At 40.8% G+C, this 26099-nt stretch overlaps 2 protein-coding genes across 7 annotated transcripts in view; one reads left to right on the top strand and one right to left on the bottom strand.

Annotated features, from left to right (window-relative positions):
• Positions 1-6700, bottom strand: part of IFNE (interferon epsilon) — a 122970-nt gene extending 116270 nt beyond the window's left edge. For both annotated transcript variants that reach the window (XR_012677653.1, XM_075176412.1), the window contains exon 1: positions 6433-6700. The gene's annotated coding sequence lies outside the window, so the exon portion shown is untranslated. The remainder of the gene's footprint in view (positions 1-6432) is intronic.
• The window catches only part of ARHGAP27 (Rho GTPase activating protein 27), an 89459-nt gene continuing 68025 nt past the window's right edge, over positions 4666-26099 (top strand). Inside the window, exons 1-2 of one of the 5 annotated variants that reach the window (XM_075176408.1) lie at positions 4666-5151; positions 6919-7778. In XM_075176408.1, the coding sequence (XP_075032509.1) occupies positions 6939-7778 (840 nt within the window). In that variant the 5' untranslated portion in view covers positions 4666-5151; positions 6919-6938. The other 4 variants (XM_075176404.1, XM_075176407.1, XM_075176405.1 and 1 more) reach the window with 4 other exon arrangements.

The raw sequence follows: 26099 nt of genomic DNA, 5'->3' as shown, positions 1-26099 counted from the left end.
AGAACTACAGTGACAGGTAAGAGCTTGGGGGTGGGGGGGGGCCTCACGGGGTACGGGGGGGGCGGCGGGTGGTTCACATTGGGGGCCTCACGGGGGAATGGAGGCGCCCTTAGCCCAGGGGCCTCCATTCCCTTAATCCGGCCCTGAGTAACTGTGATTTGAGAGGGCATATGTAGTTCTTTTGGGTGGGTGGGTATTGTGAGATCTTTTAGTGGGGGATATCAGTACATGAGGGCAGGGTTGGTGCAAGACTTCTCTGCGCCCCAGGAAAGCTTCAGTCTACTGCCCCTCTTCCACCCCGATACCCACTTTCCAGCCTCCTCACACACTTGACTTTTGTAAAATAAAAATAACTATTACTGACTTCTGGCTGGCTAGCAAGTCTGCAGTTCAGATACACTGATAGCCAGTTGCACTGATGTCCAATGCAGAAATGCATCCTGGGTCCACTGTTGCCCAGAGGCAAACACAGGATGGGGGTTACACATGTTAGAAATAAAACTTGTCACAATAAGCTGGCAACAGACATTCTATTTACTTAACTTCTAAACACTCATTACTTTACACAGGTCACACTGACACCACACACCTAGTACACACTGATCACTATACAGAAGTCACACAGTTATCACACACAATACAATCTGATCACTGTACATAGGCCATACTGTCATCTATACACAAGTAGCACTTTGCGCAGATATATAATATTTTTCTATAAGTAGCACTAATACCTCACACTTGATACACACCGATCTCTATACACAGGTCCCAACGACATTACATACGTGGTACACACTGATCACTGTACACAGGTCACACTTTTTCCCCACATCTGATACACAATGATCACAATACACAGGTTGTACACTGTTATCACACACCTGATTTACAATGACATGCCCCCTTGCCCACCAGCTTTTCCCTTACATGCCCCCTTGCCCACCAGATTTTCCCTCACATGCCCCCTTGCCCTCCAGCTTTTGCCTCACGTGCCCCCTGCCTGCCAGCTTTTCCCTCTCATGCCCCCTGCCCACCAGCTTTTCCCTCACATGCCCCCCTGCCCACCTGTTTTTCTCACACATTCCCCCTGCCCACCAGCTTTTCTATCACATGCCCCCTGCCCACCAGCTTTTCCCTCACATGCCCCCCTGCCCACCAGCTTTTCCCTCACATGCCCCCCTGCCCACCAGCTTTTCTCTCACATGCCCCCTGCCCACCAGCTTTTCCCTCACATGCCCCCCTGCCCACCAGCTTTTCTTTCACCTGCTCATCAGCTTTTCTCACACATACCCCCTGCCCACCAGCTTTTGTCACATGCCCTCTTGTCTACCAGATCATTTCACACTTGCCACTCTCTGCCCACCAGTTTTTCACTTACATTTTCCCCTGCCAACCAACTTTTGTCACATGTGCCACCCCCTGACCACCAGATTATCCCTTGCATGCCACTCTGCCTATCAGTTATTTTCCAGCATGCCCCTTTTTCACCAGTGTGCCCCTCATTACCCTTTCTTCTTACCTGATTCAATTCAAGTGCTTTCTGCTACACAGAAACATTTGCAGTAGCTAGACTCCACTTTGTAGCAGTTACATGATGCTGAGACTGAGAGAGATAAAGGAGCAGGAATAATCTCCCCTGCCGCTATGTCAGTGTAGCCACTGGGCCTGCAGCATGGTCTTTGTGTTTTGTCACCTTAATGGCAACCACCAAATACCAGCACTCTAGGTGACTGCTTTGCAGGCAGTTAGAGGGAGGATAACCTGATGTTTTTTAGAGCATGCCCTAGAGATTGGTTCTTTGGGTATTTATTTATATTGTGTGTTTTTCCTCATTAATATAATGTTACATAGCTTATTGTCATGCATAACTGTTCTTAAAAGAGTTGCGAATGGCTTTGCTGGTGAACCCTTAAGTTGTTTGTTTAGTTATATGCCCTGGTGTAACAATTATTACCTATGTCCACAATATTGGAGGGAGTAAGAGGTACCCTAATAAGCACTGTCTTGGTGTGAGAGTTGTCACCAGTTTACCCTGGGTATACTCTTGAATGTTCGGTGCGGGCAAATATCTGGTAAGGCCCAAATATCGTGAAAATCATGTACAGTGGTCTGCTCATGTTCGGGGGTTGTAGTATTGTAGAGTACAATAGAATTGTATTATGAACATGTCTGGTGGTCAGGTCATGTTGGGTGTATAGTGTCCTATGTTTTTGTAGAGTGAAAAATAATTACGTTATGATCATGACCAGTGGTCAGGCCACTTGAGTTTGCTGTATCCTATGCAGGGCCGCCGAGAGGGGGCGTGGGGTGCAGGTACTAATTATGACAGGGTGCCAGGGGGCCAAGCCCGGGCCCTTCCTCCCGACATTTTTTTTTTTTTTAAAAACTACTTTTTTCTTTTGTGTTTTTAATTTCTTTTCTTATCCGCACAGGGGGTAGGCGGGGGGGGGGGGGGAAGCAGGGTAGTTAAAAAGAAACAAAACATACTGACGTGATCGCGGCAACGATCACGTTGCCGATCACATCTTGCTGGTTTGAATTTTCTATATGTACCCATTTTTTCCTCCAAATAGGGCCCCCAACATTCCAGAATCCAGACAAGCCGCAACTAAAGAAACCAGCAGCCACAGGTGGTGAATGTGACAAGAACAGGTAGGATAGAGCAGAACAGTCTGTGAAATGTTGTGATTCTAGTGGGACAATCCCAATTTTTGGTGAGTGTTCTTCCCAATTTAAGGGGCATGCCAAGATTGTTAACTCTTTATATACACACTGCATTGTTTATATACTACAGTATGGTGCTAGATGTCCTGAAAGTCAGGAGTGCACAACAATGCAGGGTTTTTTTCTGTAGGAGGGTGGCATACCATTTTTTCACCTGCTAGCAACGCCCCAATGATGCATAGCCACGCCCCCGTGTATGAATACACCCACAGCTACTTTTGCAATTTTTTTTACCATGCTCAACAATGAGGGGGGCCCAATGAATTTGTTGTACCGGGGCCCTGAATTCCCCTTGGCAGCCCTGATCCTATTTCTGTAAAGAGTATAATAACTTATAGAATAATTATGTCCAGTTGTCAGGTCATCTTGGTGTGGCAATGTTCTATATCTGTATACAGTGTAATAGAAATGTACTCTGATCATGTCCAATGGTCAAACTGTGTCCTATATCTGTATAGAGTGTAACAGAATTGTATTATGATCACGGTCAGTAGTCAGGACATGCTGGTGGGCATAGTGTACTATATCTGTATAGAATATAATATAATGGTTTGACGACCATTATGAAAAGGGCATTCTATGATGTGTGTTTATATATAAATATAGATAGATAGATAGATAGATGTATATACATATATAATTATATGTATATATATATATATATATATATATATATATATATATATATATATATATATATAGATGTATGTTTGTAGATATATAATTATATGTATGTATCTATATATATATCTATATATATATATATACATACTCATGAATAGTTGGATGTACGTCTGTTGATTTTGTACAATATGCATTTCTGCTTGGGCAACAAAAACGTCTGCAGGTTTTGTTGCATCTTACATTTACGACTCCTTATGACTGGAAATGTAACGGGTTAGGAGAGGTGCTGGCAAGCATAGGCCGAGTACAGTAAGGGCATGTTCACGTAATTGTGACCCAAGTATATTTGGACACAGACACAGACACCTGTCAGGAGGAATATCTCTTACGGGTACTGGAGGACTGGAGCACCCAGATGCAATGATAATGAAGAAGATCAGCAGCAATAGCCAGCTGCTTCTGACTGGCTGATTGCGGGTTGACCCCTCTAGCAGATAGTACTTAAATCATTTGTGTGGCTGTTATATGATCTGAAGTCGCTGTCATCTATTTGCATTAGTTATATACTTGATATTTCCATTTTGACTGCAGCAGGAAAGAAGATTACCATTTGATTAGTAAAGGGGAAATCAAGAGATCTTAGTATTTAATTTGTATTTATGTTTGTATTTAATTTTAACTTACATGGTAAGTACAAATTTTTAATTTATTAATAACTGTCAAAGCACTATTTTCTCTTGTGTATATAACAGTTTGTTAGGTTATTTCATTGTATACAAATAGGGTAATGCAGCGTTTACATTTACTACTAAAACTGTCAAGCCACATCTCAATACTATCTCCATGCTTTCTCTATGCTATTGTGGGGTGCATACATAAAATTGACGCATATGTTTGTGTTGTGTCGACTGAGCATATGCACGGAAACACACTTTTCATTTGTGCATCTGTTCCTGGTTATGTTCTGTAATAATCTGGTACAGATAATAGTTAGGGCAAGTAGCAAAGTATTCAACATTTCTTTTCTTGATCATTTCTCAATGTTTGTCTGGAAACATTGAGAAGTTAAATTATTAACAGCATTTGTTTGATTTATGTGCAGTTTCTTCTGGATTTACCAAGCTGATACCTTAATCATAGTCTAAATATTAAGTGGTTTAAGAATAATGTAGCCACATTTTTGGACAGAGGCGTGATACTTTTTTTAATTTGTTTAAACCTTTGTCGAAATGCCCTGTAAGGAAGTCTATGAATCTCAGGTCTGAGTGGTTGCTCTAGATATTGTTGAACAGGAAATGTTAGGGAGACAGAAGACAAGCTGAAACACATTCTCTCATCAGATCTGCATTTACGCTGCTTCCAGCTCTGCACTGCCCCAGAGTCTTAATAAGCTGATTCGACACTGACACATTGCACATTGCCTCTGCACTGCGCCCAGCTCTGCACTGTCCCTGGCACTTCGTACTCTGCCTTTACACTGCACCTAGCTCTGCACTCTCCCTGGCACTTTGTGTGCTGCCCTAGACTGCACCCACCTATACACTTTGTCCAACCCTTATGAATTCTTTGTGTCACTTCCCTAATTCATCAGACCTGGCAATTCCCTACCCCATGCCACCCAGAAGCCTCATACACTGTGCTCAAGTCTAATCTGGCTTTACTCTACCTCTCCTACACCTACCACTGGGTCTGCCATTCTACAGCAGTTACCGAATCATCTCTCTAGACTGTGGGATGTTTTTGTTCATGGAATGGAGATGATACAGATACACACTGATACAATGCAGTGAGAATCCACAGGTAAGATAAAGTTTAATGTTTCTATTAAAGTATTGTATATTTTGTATTACTACAATTCTACTAAGAACAAGAAGATTAGTCTTCTCAGTGATTTGTGACTCAGGAATTGATTGAACTCATTTTGGTAGCATAACAGAGCTGAGACACTTCAATGAAGAATTAAGATCCCACTTGTTAAATGACTGAAAGAAATATGTAATTGTGGTAACTTTTACTGAGGACAGTTAGATATAATTAAAGCAATAAAAACTGTATTCAAGTGTTTCAGGTTACAGGAATTAAAATATGCCCTAATGCAGAACCTCCACTTCCCTAAATATATTAATAAATCTAAATTCTTACACAGTTTAATTATCCATGTCCACTGGTACCAATAATGTGACATGGGTAAAATAGGGAAAATACAGTGTAGTAATTGATATTTTTTAGATACTGTGTCATATATTAGATGTGAGTGCTCTGTAGGAAATGGTCACCTGAGTGTGTTATCTTTTCTAGCCAGCTTGTCACTGCATGTAGCTGGACGGCGGGGGGTGCATTACTAATGACACACAGGAACCCCCCACTCTTCCTGTGCTCCACAAACACATGGAAAACAGGAAGGCGCAGAACGGACAGTGCAGCAGGAGAGATGAAATAGGATGGGAAGTGTTTAACCTTATCTCGCAGCAGGTCCTGATATAATTTCACAGAAATTACAAGAACCGCTTTAATTAATGATATCTAGTTATTTTTTCATTGTGCTTCATTTACCAAATGTTACTGTTTATAGAATGTTTCACTAGTATTTCATTTTTAATGTACTCTTGGATTGTCAGCTCTTGTAAGATTAAATATTCTGCTCATTCTTACTTGGTAAGGTACATTCTTGGAAGTTGCTATTGGGTTGCTCTGCATTTGGCATATTCATGTCATTGTGTTGGAAAATACAGCTTCAAACATAAAACATGCCTGAGAGATGTTCCTGAGTTTCCTATGTTTGAGTACAGAGCATGAGGCCTAATGTTGTGTGTATTTCCCAAACTGGGTGTGTGTGTGTATTGTAGTCTTGGTTATTTTCGTCTGTTTTTGTGAGTAGTTGCTAAAATGAATGTAGAATATTCTGTGAGTTCAGTCTTATTCCTGAGTGCTAATCTTCTATATCAGTGATGTTTCTGAGTGTTATTCCTATATATCCCTAATAACGCTGATTAGAAGCTCAGTCTCTCTAGATGTGACATATTTGGATACTGATTATGGCTGTACTTTGGGTGTCTCCTCACTTCACAGTATATGACTCACCTGATTCCAAGTTGTCAGATTGCAAAAGTTTCTTCTCTTTCCTCTACGCCCTGTTCCCCAACCTCCGATTCTGGATAATTGCAGCTTGCTGGAAATATCTCTTTACATAACTTATAACTTTTAATAAATGAAGAGGACTATGCGATTGTCTTTGGAGTGTGTGGTACAATTCATACACCTGTAAGTGATATCACTGTACCGGTGCCTTTTCAAGATTAATCTGAGCCTGATGGTTGCAGAATATCTAGTAATTGGGACGTTCTGGTAAGAATAGAGCATTCAATAACCAGTGTAGGTTAGAACTGTCAGATCATATTACCTGACTCCTTACTGTTCCCCCCCTCCTGAATTTTAACTATGTCAGATATGTACACAGGTCTCTTCTCGTACCGAGCTTGGTAATATTAAAGTGTATAAAGCAGATTGTCTATGGCAGACGCAGGCCCTGTCTCTTCTAATCTTCTCTTTTACTCCTGATGTTCTCAGGAAAGAAATATACTGTCGGGATGGAGACTGCTGCATCTCTGGAGAAGGACTATGTGCTTGTGGAACATGAATTTGAGTACACAACTAAAGATGGGAGAGTTATTTCCATAAAACCCCATGAGAGGTATATTCTACTGAAGAGGACTAATGAGCATTGGTGGCATGTTTGCCATGATAGCAAAACAAAACCTTTTTATATTCCGGCAAAATATGTCAAAGTTCTATCGTCCACTAACCGGAGCTCCAACGGAATCGAGTTTTTTCAGGATTGCTCTGACGATCTGATAGAACATGAACCCAATATTCAGTATAGCTACACGTTTCTACCGGTGGACCCGCAACCCAGTGTAGGTATACCTCCATTGCCTTCCACTGCTCGCAATAATGCCACACTGTCCGGTGTACAGAAGACTGGTTCTGCCAGCATGCAGGTCAATGCTACCAGCAAATGGCTGGCAAGTGATGTGCAGCAGCTAAGTTCGGTACGTTCCGGGGCTTCTCAGTCTCTGTTGGATTTATCAGTGGTAAGTGAGAATGCAGTAACAGAAACAGTGCAGATAATTTCACAGGATAAAACTGGTGGTGGTCGCCCATTGGGACCACTGAGAACATTCCACAATTCCAAGAAAATCTTGGACCCCCAAAAACGCATAAGTTTCATGAGTCCTTTGAACTTGGAGACCTCTATCAGGCCCACACAGTCTCTGAATGATCTACAGTTCATCAAGTCTGAGACACCCACATCCTATATCCAACAGCCAGAGATCACAAACATACCAGAAATCCGATTCCACATGGAGGAGCTGTCCATCCAACAGATCAATACGGATGGGTCGGATGGTGCCACTTCTCTAGAAAAGGTACTTATAAATGAACAATATGGTTGTATAAAGTCCTGTTATTTGTTTGAAAAATGCTGAAATCTGGATAATGTGAACAATATCCAGGACTTCCTAACTAAAGTCAATAAGACAGTGAAAGTCAAAAACTGTACACTTTTACTTTATTAGACTAGTCAAAGTTGTCCAGTGGTAGGATGTTCTACTTCTAAATTCAAGCTGGTGGGTGGGCTAGGGGGTCACATAAGAGCTATTTGTGGCCGCAAGATACAAATGAGCAGACATTGTGGAATGAAATAGCATAGGTAAAATAATTGACTGAAAACTGTACGTAGATTTCCTATAGCTACAACCTAAAATTGCCCATGTAGATATTCACCTACAGCTGTCATATGAAGTGAAGGTTAATGTTGACATTAGCTGGATAATGGACTTCAGCCATAATACACATATTGTTATGATGACACTGCTGCTTTTGCTCTCTAATTTAAATTAATGTTTTACACTACTCTAATTACTTTACTGTCATTATTCTATCATCAGGGTTCACCGTTTTCTGATCTAATATGTAACAATCTATGTGTAGGTTTTATTGTATGTTATCTGTACTGAAAATGTGCACTTTATGGAATGTCAGAACAGAATTGTGTTAGATGTTGTTAAACAAATGCTGTCATATTCAGAGGCGGGCTGGGACGGGGGGCATGGGGGCATCGGACCCCCGGGCCGCTCGGTCTAACCACTGTTAGGGCCGGCCGCCCAGCCCCCCGATGCAATATTTCCGCGTAATAACCGGCGCCCGCATCACATGACATGGGGATGAGCAGGCGGTTATTGTGGATAAGATGACAACATCTGCATACTAACACGCAAAATATTTCATTTTGTAAAATGAGATTATTTACATGAGCTGGTAGGTCAAAAAGGCTCATTTATGGGACGATTCCCTCTTTTTTGAATGCCGCAGGGTATTTTTCTGTCTGCAAAAGTTGAATTCTACAATTCCTCAGATGTAGAGGAAACCAGGCCTCAGAATGACCTCTCATACTCATAATTAATGAAAGACTTGAACGAGGATTATTTTTAAGAAAGAAATGTAAAGAATATGGGTTGTAGATTGTCACTTAAATTTCACCTTTTACATTCCCATCTAGACTTTTTCCCTGACAACCTGGGTAGTGTAAGTGATGAATAGGGGAAATGTTGTCACCAAGACATTCTGACAATGGAGCATCACTACCAAGGATGCAAGGACCCTACAAAGATGAGGGACTACTGCTGGTTCATTTTTAGAGAGACCAATGAGACAATGTACAAACGGAAAGCGTCAGCATCCTATTTCCCTAAAGCAAAGTGACTTTACATTTTATATCTTATTAACAATTATTTTACAGCTAATTTGGATTGTTATGAATTTTTGAAGTTTAGTTTCTGCAGTTTTAAATGTTTCTGCAGTTTTTTTTTTGTATTTTATAAATGAATACAATGAGAATATTTCAATTATATAGACATTAATTAGAATTTCCACTTATCATACTTTTTCAGATATAGCTATTACCGCTTTTGTTATTTGTGTGCATCCAATAAATGTGACATTATAGAGATAATCTGATTTTTCCAATGAATTCAGCATTTCTAATTTAGGGGAAAACACATATTCACGTGCCAGATGCAGATACTATTTTAAAATTTGTTGAGTAGTGTCATCAGCAGGATTCCATACTCTGAATATCTTGGAATGTGTCACATTGTTGCAATTAACTTTTTATACATCATTATGTACTATGATTCAACAATCTACTTCTGCATGAAATCCTGATGGTGACAGCTTAAGTGTATTGTGGAACGTTCTCAGTAATACCAATACTATTTCATCCTTCTGGAATTAATAGGACTCATTAGCACTAATTTACTGGATGTACATACTGTGACCAGTTTTACAGGTTCATGAATGGATCGCATCATGTTAAAACTAGTGGGAAAAATATCTGGGGTGTTTATCGGCACGTGGGACAGGCACATGGATATAATGATTCAGTTTTGTAGATTATATGATAATCTGTGACCTGTACAAACAATGCAAGTATATGCAGGACTGGCAATCTGTCCTAAAAGAACATTTACAGCCTAGTTTTACAGGAAGATGTTTGAGACCTGCTTCCATTTCTGACGTATTATGGTTTTGGTCAGATCGTTGTCAGAGCTCATTGCTGTTTTACAAACAGAAGTGTGGGTTTCCTTCCTCTCAGAGACTATTGTCTTGTTTCTACCAGCTGTCAGCATCAGTCATTTCCCCTTTAAAGAAAAAAAAATATTGAATTTGAAGAGAGTTCCTGCAATTCTTCAGCAAACACAGGATACGGGGAGCAGACTCTTCTCATTGCATGTAGGATTTACCTCTATTTCTACCAAATTCATTGTCACAAACATCAATTGTATTCAAAGGTTGCCAGGTACTGTGGAAGGTGCCACGTAGGTACTGCACCAATTCTAATAAAATGATAGAATGCATCAGTGTTTTACATTGTGTCTCTGTAGCTACTGAACATGTTAACAGGTGTACAACCTTACATATCATCCATGATTTCTAGACAACTACGCCTCTGCAGAACATTACACTATTCTGCTAGCTATATCGCTGACACAGATAACACATATGGATTGTGTATTGTCACTTTCTAAACATCCATACTTGGTTGGCTAAGAAGATTGGATTGTTGTTATTTAAGTGAAGGACAGACCATGATTTGCCAGGATCCAGATATAGATATAAGAAGACTTGTTTCTCTCTAGATACTGCTCAGGTTTTACCATTGAGAGCGAGGACAATATGGTGCAAAGCATAGGAATTATGTACATCTTCTGCCCTCTTACTTTCTTGCTGCTTTCAGTCTGTGATTTAGTGAGGTATGTCACACTTAATGGGTTCTCATTAGTTCTGGGGCTGCATATGGTCCATTTGTATACATACTACATTATTTAAATAATACTCCACAAAGAACATAGTATTATCGTCAGTAATGCTCTGTTCTAAGGGGATTTTTACGAAATGCTAACTAAGTCTGTGTTCTGTTAAGTGACCCAAACACTGTTTCTATATTATTAGATTTTTATTTTATAGGATATACAAATTTATGTAAATTAAGCCTGCACCTCTGTTTATGTACATAGCTCATTCTCTACTACTGTCAGTGCTGACCTGTGGTATGACAGGGTCTACCAGGGTAGGGGCCCACTTAATATCATGTGGGCCATTAAGTGGCAGCACTCTGCTGAAGGGGATGATCAGCCTGTGGAGGGGGGTGACTAGCTCACACAGTACGAGACTAGCGCTAAACAATGCTCTTAGTGAATGCTGTTATATATACAATACAAACAGCTTTGATACAATGTTTAAACAAAATTATTTTATTTTCCTTACTTCTATTTCCATACGCAAGAGGACACTGTGACAGGGGCATTTTATGATTTTTTTAAAAAAAACAAATCTTTTCTTATTGATTTTTTCAAGTGTAGAAAACACAGTACAAAAGGACCCTCCCCCCACACACCCTAGAAAAGAAGAACAAAAAGGAAAACATTTCCCAAAGGTACAACAAAACACTATAATATCAAAAGCATTACATCAGCCAAGTAGTGTTTGTGGAAATTCCAGAGCATGTCAAAATCAAACAGAAAAATTACTCACAGAGTTTCCTAAAACTGGGTATACATAGAGATACAAGAATATTAGTAGAGCCACAAACTAAAATTATAAGAGCATCACAAAAAATACCGGGTAGAGAGACTGCAAGCAATAAACAGCGTAAATTAATGATGAGTGAGAGAAAGACCTGGCCAGGTACCTAAGAGGTATCATCAGAATTCTCAGATAGAGACTGCAATGCATATCGGGGCCACACCCATCAGGACCATGTCTTGTAATATTTAGGCATGGAGTTTCTAGCAGTATGAACATAATGGTCATGGCCAACTGATTTATTCACTAGTGCAACCCAGCAGCCAAAAGTGGGGTCACTAGCGGCCATCCATTTACTAGCTTTAGTAACTTTGGCAAAAGTGAGCAAATATATCACATGAAAAAAGGGGTTAAAGAAAAGGCGCTGTTGAATAAATAGTTATCAAAGAAATAACTTTCAAGCGCTTTAAGAGGTGGATTTGTGCTATTATGTTTTATTTATGATATCTGATAAATTGCGGTGAATGAGTATTTTATATGTTGTGGAAATGCAATGGTTATGTGTTATTGATGCCTGCTTACATTAAATTAATGTTTTAATTACAAATTGGTTGGTGTTTTGAAATAGTCAGAGAGCAGCGCCTTTTCTCTGTCCTCTTTTTTTCTTGTGATTTGTCTTCACCATTTTGGATATAGCACAAACTATTCCATAAGAGGACAGCTGTTCTCTTTTATTTTAGCAATGAATGTATGAATTGTTTTAATCTTTAAAGAGAATAAGAAGTGAGGTATAATTTACCTAGAAGAGCGCCTAATCAATGCACTGCAGTGAAATTCTGAAGGTATTGTGTTGCTTTGTTCTGTTAAATGTATCACAAACTGGAAGGACAGTTTATCCAAAAGGAGATCAAGAGAGAGCCCAAAGAGACAAATTCTCAGGTCAGTGGAGGGACCTCGATTCCTGTTGACTGAATCACATCATCATCATCACCATTTATTTATATAGCGCCACTAATTCCACAGTGCTGTACAGATAATTCGCTCACATCAGTCCCTGCCCCATTGGAGCTTACAGTCTAAATTCCCTAACACACACACATAGACACACAGATACACAGAGACACAGAGACAGACAGACACAGACTAGGGTCAATTTTTTTTAGCAGCCAATTAACCTACCAGTAAGTTTTTGGAGTGGGAGGAAACCGGAGCACCCGGAGGAAACCCACGCAAGAACGGGGAGAACCTACAAACTCCTCACCTGAATGCATGCCCAAAAGCCTTAACCCCCCCAGAAAGGACCAGAGGAGATGCCAGAAACCAGCCGACCCTGTACCACACCTGAGGCAGTTAGAGTAATGTCGTCTACCTAATTTCAGTAGTCTAACAGGAGTATAATAAACTCTGTGTAACAGATATCATTAGACATGGCAGAACCTGATGCATGAAGTAGTAACTCTGGTACTATCAAGCATAGTGCTCTAGTCCTCTTCATCAAGGGGACCTGAGTCATCTTCCCATCTAGCTTTAAGGACAAGAAAATCCCCCTGTAAAATATCAGGAAGAATGTTAGTGAACAGATAGAAAATAATTTTATGGGAACCCAATCCACATAAGATAGTCTTAAGCAGAGCGTGACAGATCTGGGGAACAGCATTATGAAATTGAGCTTGGAGTGCATGCCATAGCTGTAATTAGCCATATAATAACTGGTTCAGGAGCCCAAATTCTGACTTTAATTGGTCAAAGGCTTTCAAGGAGGTATACTGACCAAACGTCATATCGAAGTCATGTGGATTCAGTCCTCAATTTACGAATTTCCCCCAAAATTCATAATTTCCCTATAGAGGTGTCTCTGGATCCAATCCCACATAATCCACGTATTTATGCACCAGATTCCAAACCAGAATTGCTTGTCTAAGAATGGGAGCGATACCCCTAGAGACCCTGATGCCCATAAGGACTTGTATCAGCAACTTGTAAGAATCTGCAAAAGGGTGCCACCCCGGTCGTGTCCAACCCATTTCTTCAAGTATGTCAATTGAGTTGCTCGGTAATAAGATTTAATATTAGGGAAGGCCAGGCCACCAGAATCCCTGAAACAATAAAGGGTATCCAAACAGGTATCCAAACGTATGCATGTCCTTTTGTCCCTTCATATGAGAGATATTTGTTTATCTTGGAGAAAACCCACCCAGGAATATAAACAGTGACATCATCATCATCATTTATACAGTGCCATCAAATTCCATAGCGCTTTATAATTGGGGACAGACACACCAATAAACAATACTGGGTAAAACAGACAAAGAGGTGAAAAGGCCCTGCTTGCAAGCTTACAATCTATGGGACAATGGGAGTCAATATATCTACCTATTGCATTTCAGTCCAGACAGATTGCAAAAGTATAGTGATTAGTATTCTATAGAATCCAGTCACACAGCAATGTTGGTCAGTGGGTCACAGGGTTGTTTTCTTGTGTGAAATGTGTAAAGGGTGGTAATAGGGTAACCTAGTGAGGTTAAGAGAGTGGTTAAGGAATATTATAAGCTTGCCTGAAGAGGTGGGTTTTCAGAGAACGCTTGAAGGTTTGTAGACCAGAGGAAAGTCTTATTGTGTGAGGGAGGGATTTCCATAAAATGGGTGCAGCTCGAAAAAAAATCCTGTAACTGGGAATGGGAGGATGTAATGAGAGTGTATGAGAGACGCAGGTCTTGTGCAGAACAGAGGTGTCAATTTGGGAGATATTGAGACAAATGAGGAGATGTATGTTGGTGTAGTTTTGTTGATAGCCTTGTATGTTAGTAAAAGTATTTTATATTGGATTCAGTTAAAAACAGGCAACCAATGTAGAGACTGACAAAGTGGATCAGCAAAGGAAGTATTATTATTATTATTATTATTATTATTATTATTATCATTTATTTGTTAGGCGCCACAAGATTTCCGCAGCGCCGTACACAGTACAAACAGTAGACTATACAGGGTGAAACAGTACAGAATAATAAACAAAAATACCAATACTTCAGAAACTCCAGGCAGGCTGCTGCAATAAGCATGGAGCAGAAGAACAGGTGAGGAGACAGGAGGGAAGAGGGCCCTGCTCATTCGAGCTTACATCCTAAGGGAGGGTTGACAGACCAGGCACAAGAGGAGCCGGTTGAGGCAATGGGAGAGAGGGGAGAATGAGCGGAGGAAATAGGGGTTAAGTGGATGGGTGGTAGGCTTTGAGAAAGAGGTGAGTTTTGAGTGCACGTTTGAAGGAGCACAGAGTGGGAGAGAGGCGGATGGAGCGAGGGAGGTCATTCCAGTGAAGGGGGGCTGCACGGGAAAAGTCCTGGATTCTGGAATGGGAAGAGGTGATCAGAGTGGAGGAGAGGCGACGGTCATTGGCTGAGCGCAGGGAGCGGGCGGGAGTGTGAATGGAGAGGAGGTTGGAGATATAAGGGGCAGTAGAGTGGGAGAGCCTTGTAAGTGGTGGTGAGGAGTTTGAAAAGAATTCTGTAGGGGAAGGGGAGCCAGTGAAGGGCAAGGCAGAGAGGGGAGGCAGAGAAGGAGCGGCGTGAGAGGTAGATGAGTCTTGCGGCCGCGTTGAGAATAGAGCGGAGGGGTGAGAGACGAGAGTGGGGGAGGCCGGTGAGGAGGAGGTTGCAGTAATCCAGGCGGGAGATGATGAGTGCGTGTATGATGGTTTTGGTGGCCTCCTGAGAGAGAAAGGGATGGATGCGGGCGATGTTGCGTAGTTGGAAGCGACAGGCTTGGGCAAGGGAATGAATGTGGGGGGCAAAAGAGAGAGAGGAGTCAAGGGTGACACCCAAGCAGTGGAGTTGGGTGACAGAGGAGATGGTAGTGTTGTTAACGACAATGGAGAGGTCATGGTGGGATGGGTGGTTGGGAGGAGGAAAGACAATGAGTTCAGTTTTGGAAATGTTGATTTTGAGAAAGCGCTCCGACATCCAGGAGGAGATGGCGGAGAGCCAGTCAGATACCTGAGCGAGGAGGGTGGGGGAAAGATCAGGTGAAGAGATGTAGAGTTGGATGTCGTCAGCATAGAGGTGATACTGAGGACCAAAGGAGGAGATGAGAGCGCCAAGTGAGGAAGTATAGAGCAAGGAAGGAAAATCAGTCTAGCCACTGCATGCAAAATAGATTGTAGTGGTGAGAACCTGTTTAAGGGAAGACCAGTAAGGGGGGAATTGCAATAGTCAATGCAGGATATGATGAGTGCATGAATTAGAGTTTTTGCAGTGTCTTTGTAAGATATGTGCGTATTCTGGAATGTTTTTAGATGTATATAACATGATTTAGATATAATGCCGATGTGGGGAACAAAGGATAGTTCAGAGGCAAGGATCACGGGTTGGGTACCTGAACACGATGCTGAGAAAGCAGACACCACATACCCCGACATAATCACACTGATAGTGTGTTCCCCGACACACTCTTGACACCGACTGCTTAGAATGCACATTTCAAAGGATTCCGATGAATGAAGATGCTGGCATGTAGAATGACTTCACTTTGATGGGCAACTGTTGCTGTTAAGGTGTTCATTTAAGCACATTGTAGAGCCGGCGCCTCCTTAAATGAACACCTTAACAGCAACATTAATACAGTCGCCCATCAAAGTGATGTCATTCTACACGGCCAGCATCTTCATTTATCAGAATCAGTTGAAGTGTGTATTTTAAGCAGTCGGTGGCAAGAGTGTGTAAGGGAACACACTATTGGTGTGATTATGTTGGGGTAAGAGGTGTCGGCATTTTCAGCATCAATATTAAGACTACCACGGAAGGATCACACCTAGGCAGCTAGCTTGCGGGGTGGGATTTAAGGTCATGTTGTCATGGATAAAGTTGCTTAGGTTGTATAATTATTTGTATTTATATTTTCTTCGACCCGTCACGTACAATGGCAATTTCCTCCAGGTATGGAGTTTAGACTTAATGGATTCAATGACTGTGTCTATGTTAAGAGAAACATAATCAAGCATGTTGTTAGAAATCCGTATTCCCAAATATTTAAACTGAGTCATCCATTGCAACAAAGAACTAGTCTGTGCATTCAGGGGTATGTGGCCACAGACTAGATATTGATTTTGGTCCAGTTGATTCGCACATCTTAGTTGGTTCTGAGTATGAACCAAAGTCATCAACCAACCTTAGCAGGTTATTAAGGGATACATCTGAATCTTTCAAAGAAAAGAGCATATCACCCGCGTGCATATAAGTTGATTTTATCAATGGCACTCCCCGTCTGCAGACCACACACCCTGGGATACAAACGAACAAGACATGCTAAAGGCTCTATAGTAAGGGCATAAAGGGCTGGAAGAGGGCAACCGTGTTGCGTGCCCCTCTACCATCTTTCTTCTATTGCCACATGTTACTACCTGATGTGGTGTCCAGTAGAGGAGGGTTCTGGTCTTCACAGTATCTCCGACATCTGCTACTCCAGTTTGTGCAGATGACTCCCACTGATGATGTCACAGCACTCTGCACAGGATGCTCACATCATGGAGCAGTATCATGATAAGAATAGACTTGCTGGCAGGATTGAGAGCAGTGTGATGTGAGTCATGCTTCCTGACTGTCCCTGCTGTCAAGATAGTCTCAACATTGTGGGACAATTCCCCAAATTCTGACTGCCCCACCAGACTCAGAACAGGTGGCAGACTGAGCTCCTTTCTCTTACTGGTTCTTGCAGCTTTCACTACCGCTGCTGCTGGTTTCTTAAGCTTGTTGTTGGGTGCTTGGCCAGATGATGGAAAGTTGGGGCCCTGCTTGTAAAAGCAATTGGTTCTATTCACCTAAAGCTGAGGCAGCCACCAGGAAGGGCCAAATGACAGGGCTAGGGCCTATAGGCAGTGGCCGGCCAGACCACTCCCAGAGCCACCCTCCCTTTAGATAGTGAGCAGAGCCTTGGGGGCCAATGTGGATTTCCCCATTACCCCTGTGGGGCCGTCTGAGCATGATTATTGCGGTATTATTCGAAATACCACAAACCCACAACCTGTAGAAGTTTATGTTCAATGACTGCGGATGTGCTGTAATGCAGCATCTGAAAGAGTGCAGAGTATCTAGTGTCGGAGACAGAGGTATATGGGAAAGACTTGAAAATGTGACAGAAATTAGGAAAGCTGAGAGAGCTTCACAGTGGAAGAAGGGGACACACATAATTGAAGTGACTCTGAGTTGGCTGCCAAAATGTCCATACTTTTAGAGCTACCTATTATAGTCAGAGAGCCTATATAGTTATTATTTATTTATAGTTATTATTATTTGTATATTATACCTCTCTATTCATTTCTTTGGTTCATTATAGACTACAGGTGCATAAAAGGTGCTATTTCACAAATTGCAGTTTTATCAGTCAATCAGGACGGACAGTAATTGCAGACCATGCTAATGAACTGCCAAATGATTGCATCTGTCAGATTTGGCAACATGTGTATATGACCAAATCTGACAAATGTCTGACCATTGAGCAAGCAGCCTCACGCACCATGTCTAGTTCCTTTAATATTTATATGTTAATTATGCATTTGGAATTTATCCAGAATGTTTCTATAATTTAGCTTTTATTATAGTTGTCACTGGGTGGAGCTGTTTGACTATTCCTGTGTATTCCTTGATTTATACATTGACTATATTGGATCTGTTCAATTCCCAATTTTCACAAGTGATATGCTTCACACATGAAAAATGATTAATAGCTTTCATCTTGTTAGGTCCCTCTTTCATAATAGAAACCAGCCCCAAGCTGATCAGCACTGAGCTGTTGCCCCAATGACTAGGAATGCTGCAAAACAAACATACACTCCCTCATTACCAGCCCAGCGCTGAGAAGTGCTGGTGTTTTTTCCGCCCCCCATTGGCTGTGAGGGCCAGGGTAATGAAAGAGAGTGGTGACCTTTCTACCTCATTGGTCTCAGTATAATGGACCAGGGTCCCTAAGTCTCCTGTCGATTATACCAAAGTGTATACAGGTGTCTAAATAAGTAAATGAAACACAGACACATATTTAAAATAAAGTTTATGTTATAAAGCATTCACAATCCTGGTTTACCATTTTACGATAAAATAAAATCTTTTTTCTTTGTACTTGATTCATCGTAATCCAGTGGGAAACTATTCTGTGTTCATAACAAAAACTACTTAATACAAGCGCCAACTGCTGAATGCCTGTGGTTCCACAATCACCATTGTGCTCTTCTAGTTAAATGTTACCAGTGCATGTTCCAAATGTAGTTCGACAATTATTGTCAGTAATTTCAGGCACAAACAGCTGCTGCCACACCATTTTTCAAAGTTGGATGCAGAACTAAAATTTTTCCATCCAAATTTCCTGTTCGCCAAACACTGCAGTTTAAATGCAAGGTCTAGTGAGCAGGCATTTCTATTAGATTGGGGCATAATTTGATTGCAGAATGTGTTATGTACAATGTAGATGTACAAGCATACTTGCCAACTCTCCCTGAATGTCAGGGAGACTCCCTGAAATAGGAGTGATCTCCCTCACTCCCTCAAGAGTCTGGCATTCTCCCTGATGCTGAGCCAGTACAAGACGTGGTTGGCTCCGCCATCTATGGCATGATGACACAGTTCAGAAATTGTGTCCTATGTCCATGTATTGATGCCTATGGAGGTGGTCATTTTCATGGAGACCAAGATATAATCTAAAACTGACAGGTAAGACACATGACTACAGTAATGGAGACAGAAATGTAAAAGACACTTCAGTCTCTAAAGATTCATTGGCTGCTTTTCTGTAACGCATAGTTGCCTACTCTCCTGGGATGTCCAGGAGACTCCTGCATTTCTGGGAGACCTCCCAGGAGAGCAGGGCAACCTCCCGGTTCTCGCTCCCCCAATAGATAAGTGGCATGGGGGGGCTTAATGACGCAAAATGATGTGATTCATCAAGACCCGCCCCCGCACGCCCACCTTCTTCGGGGTCTCCCTGAAGCCAACGAGGAAAAGTTGAAAAGTATGTGTACAAGTGCGCCTAGTTTTTCTATGCAGGTGAAAAAATAAGATTTCATTTTGCATATCAAGATGATTAAAATGAACTAATGTGTTTTAAAGAACAAGGGGCGGCTTCATTAAGGAAAGGAAATCAAAAGAAAGGAGTAAGATTGCACCTTGGCAAAGCCAAAGCAAGTATGCGTTTACCTCTTGCTCTTTACATATTCCTATAATGGAGAGCATATTATACCTTCTGGATGTGCTTTGGCAGATTGGTTGGGGAGGTCAATTTAAAATGTGGGGACAGATTTATAGTTGGGGTAGGGTATGTCCTCGATCAACTTTGAATTTCAGTATACAAATAAAACTATCAAGTATCTGTGTACTACATGAAAAAACAGTCAGTATTTAACTTATATGCAAAATAATAAACTCATTTTCACCCCCTACATTGTAACATGGTTTGTCCAGGAGAAAACTTACTCCTTTTTTTCCCCTTATTTACCTTAATGAATCAGACCCAAAATCTTTAGGGGTGTTCCTTGCTGTGTGTGGTCAGAAACATAGCCATTTTTTAATTCTGCAAAAACACTTGAATTATACACCAGGAGGTAAATGTATCAAGCTGAGAGTTTTCCGGCGGGTTTGAAAAGTGGAGATGTTGCCTATAGCAACCAATCAGATTCTAGCTATCATTTTGTAGACTGTACTAAGTAAATGATAGTTAGAATCTCATTGGTTTTTCAAACCCGCCGGAAAACTCTCAGCTTGATACATTTACCCCCAGGTCTAGCTAACAGAGATCTGGGGGTAAATGTATCAAGCTGCGATTTTGCATTCCCAGCAATTCTTTTGGGCAAGTTTAAAAACGACAATTTATTAACCAGTGATTTGATGTAAAATTGTCAGTAAAGTGTTTCTTTCAAAATCGCCATTCTCAAAATCAATCACGGTCCCAACTTTTTGCCACTCTAGATATACAAATCGCCAAATGTATGAAACTGCGATTTTGCAAAAGTGCCCAAGTTTGATTTCAAAATCGCCAGATACAACACGCTGCTTTCTATAGGTGAGATTAGCAAACACATCACTGTTACACTGCAGGACAATGTTAATATAACAGGAGGCACAATGGAAGTTTAAATAATTCATGTTTTTTGTTGTAGAGGGGTAAAAATTAATATGAATTTTCTTACGGCGGACAAGTTATTTTAAGAATAAATTTGTGGGCCAAATGTAATTATAGATTATATGTGTGTTTTATTTTTATTTTATTACAGTGTCTTACTATTTCATCACCAGTGAGGCAATATTTATATTTTTATGATATAGCAACACTTTATATTTCCAGATGGGGTCGCCATTTAAAGTACAGGCTTGTGACACTACAAGTGCTCATGTGCATGCTGACACTTATAGTGCCACAAGTATATACTTTTAATGGTGTCCCCATCAGGAAATTTTAAGCATTGCTATATCATAAAAATATAAATATTTCCCCACTGGTGATGACTTAGTAAGCTACTGTAATATAATAAAATAAAATAAAATAAAAATCCCTACCATATAATCATTAATTAAATTTGAGCCACTAAATTATTCATAAAATATTTTGTCGCCGTAACAAAATTAGTAATCATTTTTGCCCCTCTACAACAAAAACTATGCTTTACTTAAACTTCCATTGTGCCTCCTGTTATATTAACATTGACCACATAGCTTACACTACATGCTTTTATTTCTCTTCAATCTTGGGTGAGTTTCAGTTTCTGTTGAAACTCGAGTGAGTTTGTGTTTGATCTGCAGTGAGTTTGACTATAACATGGGAGACATAGGTGTTTTGACACAAATCGCCAGAGATTGGATTTTGGAAAGTCAATATTGCTGATTAATACATATTGTGATTTGCACTTCAAATCGCCAGTTATCTCTCACAATTTGCAGCGAATTTTAAATCGCTGAAAAAAACTGCAGCTCGATACGTTTACCCTCTGGTCTTTGCATATTCCTATAATGGAGATTATACCTTCTGGATGTGCTTTGGCAAATAAACACTGTTCTAGGCGTACTTTGACCAATGTAATAAAAATATTTAAGCACACAAAATTTATGTAAGGAAATGGGAGATAATAAAGTGGTCGGAGTTTGGACTTTGATGTGATGTTTACACTTTTGTACAATGTGTCTCTTCCGATTTTTCCGCCTCTCCGCACACTTGAGGGCCGATGTTGATGTGCGTTGGTTTGACCATCTAGAACTAGGTGCACCAGTGTAAAACTGTGCATTGCGTACGCGTCATAAATGAGATCAACAATTATTTATTTTTGTAAGCGTTAGAGTCTGTTACTATTACTGACATTATATACCTCTAAGATCTTACACTTCAAGTAGGTCTCACAGACACCATTATCACTTCACTGTGCCAGCAGAGAGTAACTTGGTTTTACAAGGGGAAAGGGGGCTAACTGCACAAAATGATGACGTCATAAACTGATCAGTAACATGTACTCACTCTACAGCTTTTCCTTTCACGCTCACCTGGTGCTTTTAAAGTAATTACGTTTCCAGTGGATATAGGATCTGCACAGGGTGACTCGTACATCAGGTGACATGATCAGCGATTGGTTAACTGCCTCTTAGCTGAGCTTCTTACTCCTTTATAATAAGCAGGGTAGTGTACATGGGAGAGAGGAGTTATAGATGTACAGTATACAACAGTGATAGAAAATACTGGGCTCTCCTACCGACAGGCCTCATGGCAGCAGCATGGACGGTTATGTTGATAGTTTTGCCACTGGTTGGGGATCCTATTTACCTTGATGCGGATTATCTGCATCACTGAACCAAATAATAGTTACTTATAATGGCTGCAGAAGTATGGGAATTAACTGTTCAGCAGTGACATTTACACTTACTAGGCTTGTGTGGTAGACAGAGGCATAGTGACCTCACATGAGGAGGTAAGGGTATAGTTCATGTGACATGTGACTCCCTAGCTATTTGTTGTTGTCACTCTAACATGTTGTTAACTGACAATATGGTCACTAACTGGCAACTACAGGGTTAAACATCCTAACAAGCAGAAAGCATCAAACATGTATAAAATTAAGCTCTTGAAATACTTATGATCCAACTGTCCTTGTAGTGTCGGACAATAATGTAACTAATGATGTCCCACAATTCAGATGTGTCTCGCTGACGCCTGGTAACTAGGAATACAACAAACAATAATCCTTGAACAGCAGAAATTGTCTTTTTAAAGTTGCTGTCTTAAGAGGCTGCAAATTTCTGATAACATAAAACAATACACTAAAATCTGTATTAAAAAAGGGAGAAAAAAATATGTATATTAAAAAATAACTGTATGTGATTAAATAAAATATATCTTTTTTAGTAACAGAAATAAACATTCTTAACTTATTTCCTAGGAATTGGAATCTGGAGAAGTGGAAATGCATTCTCTAGAGTAACTAATCACACTTCACCATCTAGCAGTCTTGAATCTGGTTTTGGCGCATGCCAGGAGAATACTTCCTACCTGAATGCATACTGCCAACTGTAAAGTTTGGTGGAGGGAGGATGAATCTTTTAGGGCTGTTTTGTATTTTTGGCTTGGGCCCCTTAGTTCCTGGTTCAGCAGACAGCACCACTACTCCCAAGCCAAAAAATATCAAGTTTTTGGTGATCAAGTCCCATGTAGTCTGTCTGCATTATTATCCTCAGATTGTAGAGTGGGCGCCCTCTAGTGACACAGTAGAATGTGAAAAAATTATTTCCATTCTACAGAAACACATATAGTTGGCGACAACCAAAATTTACTGTACTTGGGATTGTCTTGAAGTCACAGGGTATTTAATAAGGTAGAATCAGGTTTATACAGCAAATCAGTCTGCATCTACAATTTGACTTGAGTCTTCCAGAATGTAATCAAAAAGGTGATCGCCACTGCAGATGAACTCAAATGGGTAATGGTTATTCTATTGCTTTTAAGTTTCTGTGCCAGTATAGCAGCTCTAATGTGATTGGAGTCAAAATAATAATTTTACATAGAGCACCAGAAATAGTCTAAGATGGTGGTATGTGTGTGAAGAAATGATGGGAATCAGAAAGTCTTAATTTAGTATTTTGTGGAACAATTACTTGGGTACTACTGGCCCCATTTAAATTACTAAAGAAGGTTTCCTGAACACTTGGGCTGTTTGTAAACTTCATGGTGGAGGAATTATATATACATATGTATGTATATATATATATTTCCTCCACCATGAAGCTATCTCAAAACAAGGAAGGTCCTGCAACATGCTAGATATTTCACTGAATAGAGTTCATGATTTAAGCCCTGAAACCCTCTTATTCCTTATATTTGAAATTCTTGGCTGACTCTTCAGCAGGTCCACAGTTAATCCATGGTTCTGATCTGGAATTTTCAAAATCATCAGGACCTACTGGGAGTTTCATGTACTGTGATGTATAAGTTAATAGTAAACTTACCACTCATCATTCTAGTAAAGTTGCAGGGATGGGTTAGGTACAAATTTCAGATGGTGAAAATACAAAAGGAAATTCTACCGATACGAAAATGCCAGCAATCAAAATACTGTCAAAGACTACTTACCTAATGTTATACATACTGACAGGGAAGAAATCCCGACAGGCTAAATACCTACATGGAAAACACCCCGCTCTGTTTGTCGATCCGATTTTGCTCCAGCTAACACTAGCCTGGCAGCAGTAGGGTTAATATGACTTGGCAAAAGGAGGGATAGGATGTGTTTTTTTTATTTTATTTTATTTTTTTTCACTGTTTACTTGCAGCGGGTTCAGTGGCGTTCGCATTGCTGTTTTAATGCCGGCAGTGTGACTGTCAACATTTTCACCGTCAGCAGTCACACTCTGTATTTTATCCGTGTTAGGATTTCTTCCATGTAGGTATTTATTCTGTCGGGATTTCTTCCCTGTCAGTATTTAGAACGTTAAGTATTTCCTCCTTTTCAATATATTGATTGTCACCATTTTCGTGTTGGTCATATTTGGAAATATGACTACCATCGGCAGGGACCTTGACACTGATGCTAAATTCATCAGTTCTGGTGCTGTCATAGTTGGTGTGGCTGGCTCTTGTGCTTGTCAGGCGCCGTCCCTGCACTTTTCCTAGGTGCCTGGGAAAGGTTGCCTTGCCTGACTTCCTGCTTGCGCTCTACCGGATTCTGGACTTCAGCAGCACGCATGCGCAATATAGCCGCATCCCATTGCTAGGCAACAGGACGCTTGTTCCGTGGCTCTGTCAGTGGTCAGCTGCGCTCTGACCACCAAAATCACTCTCCTCCTATCAGGGCTTTAGGAAACATAGTGTCCGGTACTGGTCTTCAAATGGACCCAAGCAAGGTAAAGGCTATTCTTGATTGGCCCTAACCAGCGGGGTTAAAAGCCACCCAACACTTCATTGGATTCACAAACTACTATCTGCAAATTATCAATAACTTTTCCACTCTTATCTACCCTAACACATCCCTTACTCGTAAATGGGGTCAAGTCAAATCATAGCCTACTGATTCAGTTCTCGCATTTAAATTAATTTAAGGGAGCCTTTTCTTCAGCCCCGAACCTGAGACAAGCTGATCAATGCAACCTTTCTATTTGGGGGTAGATGCCTCCTCAGTGGGAATAGCAGCCGTTCTCTCCTAGAAAAGTTCTTTCGTTACCTTCATGCCATGCGGGTTTCTCTCCAATTTCCTCCAACACATCCAATTATGGTATTCAAGACAAGTAACTCCTTGCTATTAAGGTCACTCTTGAGGATTACTTGCTTGAGGAAGCTCGCTTTCCAGTCACAGTATTCACGGATCATAAGAACCTTAACTACCTCCTGGCCGCGCAATGCTTAAATCCCTGGCAAGCGCATTGGTCATTGTTCTTCAGTAGATTTCAGCTAATCTTGACCTTTTGATGAGGTTCAAAAAATTTCAGAACAGATGCTCTCTCGATCTTTTGACCCTTTGGATGCAAAATCTTCTACAGCTAAGCCCATCAACAATCCCATCAAGATTCTGTCTTTGACTCAATCCACAACCAAGTCTCCTCCTATGGGTTGCTCCTTTGTTGATGTCCACCTTTGCACTAAACTTTGAAATGGGCCCGTAGCTCTAAGTTTGCCGGTCACATAGGCATCTAGAAAACAAAGGCCTTACTTTCTCTGCATTATTGGTGGCCTTCATTGTTCTCAGATGTCCACAGATATAATACTATTTTGGTGGTGGTGGATCGGTTTTCCAAATATGCTCACTTTGTCCGCCTCTGAGGTTTCCCATCTGCTTATGACATGGCACACCTATTCATTAAACACATCTTTAGCATCCATGGCTGTCCTCGCAAGATTATTTCAGATCGTGAGGTGTAATTTATTTCTAGATTCTGGAGATGTTTCTGTAGTCATCTTGGGATCAATTTTAAATTTTCTTCGGGATGCCACCAATCTTGAGACGTACCTTCGTTGCTACTGTTCTGATCAACAAACCTCCTGGAGCAATTTTCTTCCTTGGGTGGAATTTTCACATAATAATCATTTACATAAATCTTCCAGATTTACTCCCATCTTTACTATTTTTGGAAGACATCCAGTCCTACCTACCCTCTTGGAGCTACCAGAATCCTCGGTACTAGCAGCTCAGAACATGGTCCACAATTTCTCTGTTTGGT

The sequence above is a fragment of the Mixophyes fleayi genome, chromosome 6 (genome assembly GCF_038048845.1).
Source record: "Mixophyes fleayi isolate aMixFle1 chromosome 6, aMixFle1.hap1, whole genome shotgun sequence".
NCBI lineage: Eukaryota > Metazoa > Chordata > Amphibia > Anura > Limnodynastidae > Mixophyes > Mixophyes fleayi.
This window is presented reverse-complemented; position numbering and strand designations above follow the sequence as displayed.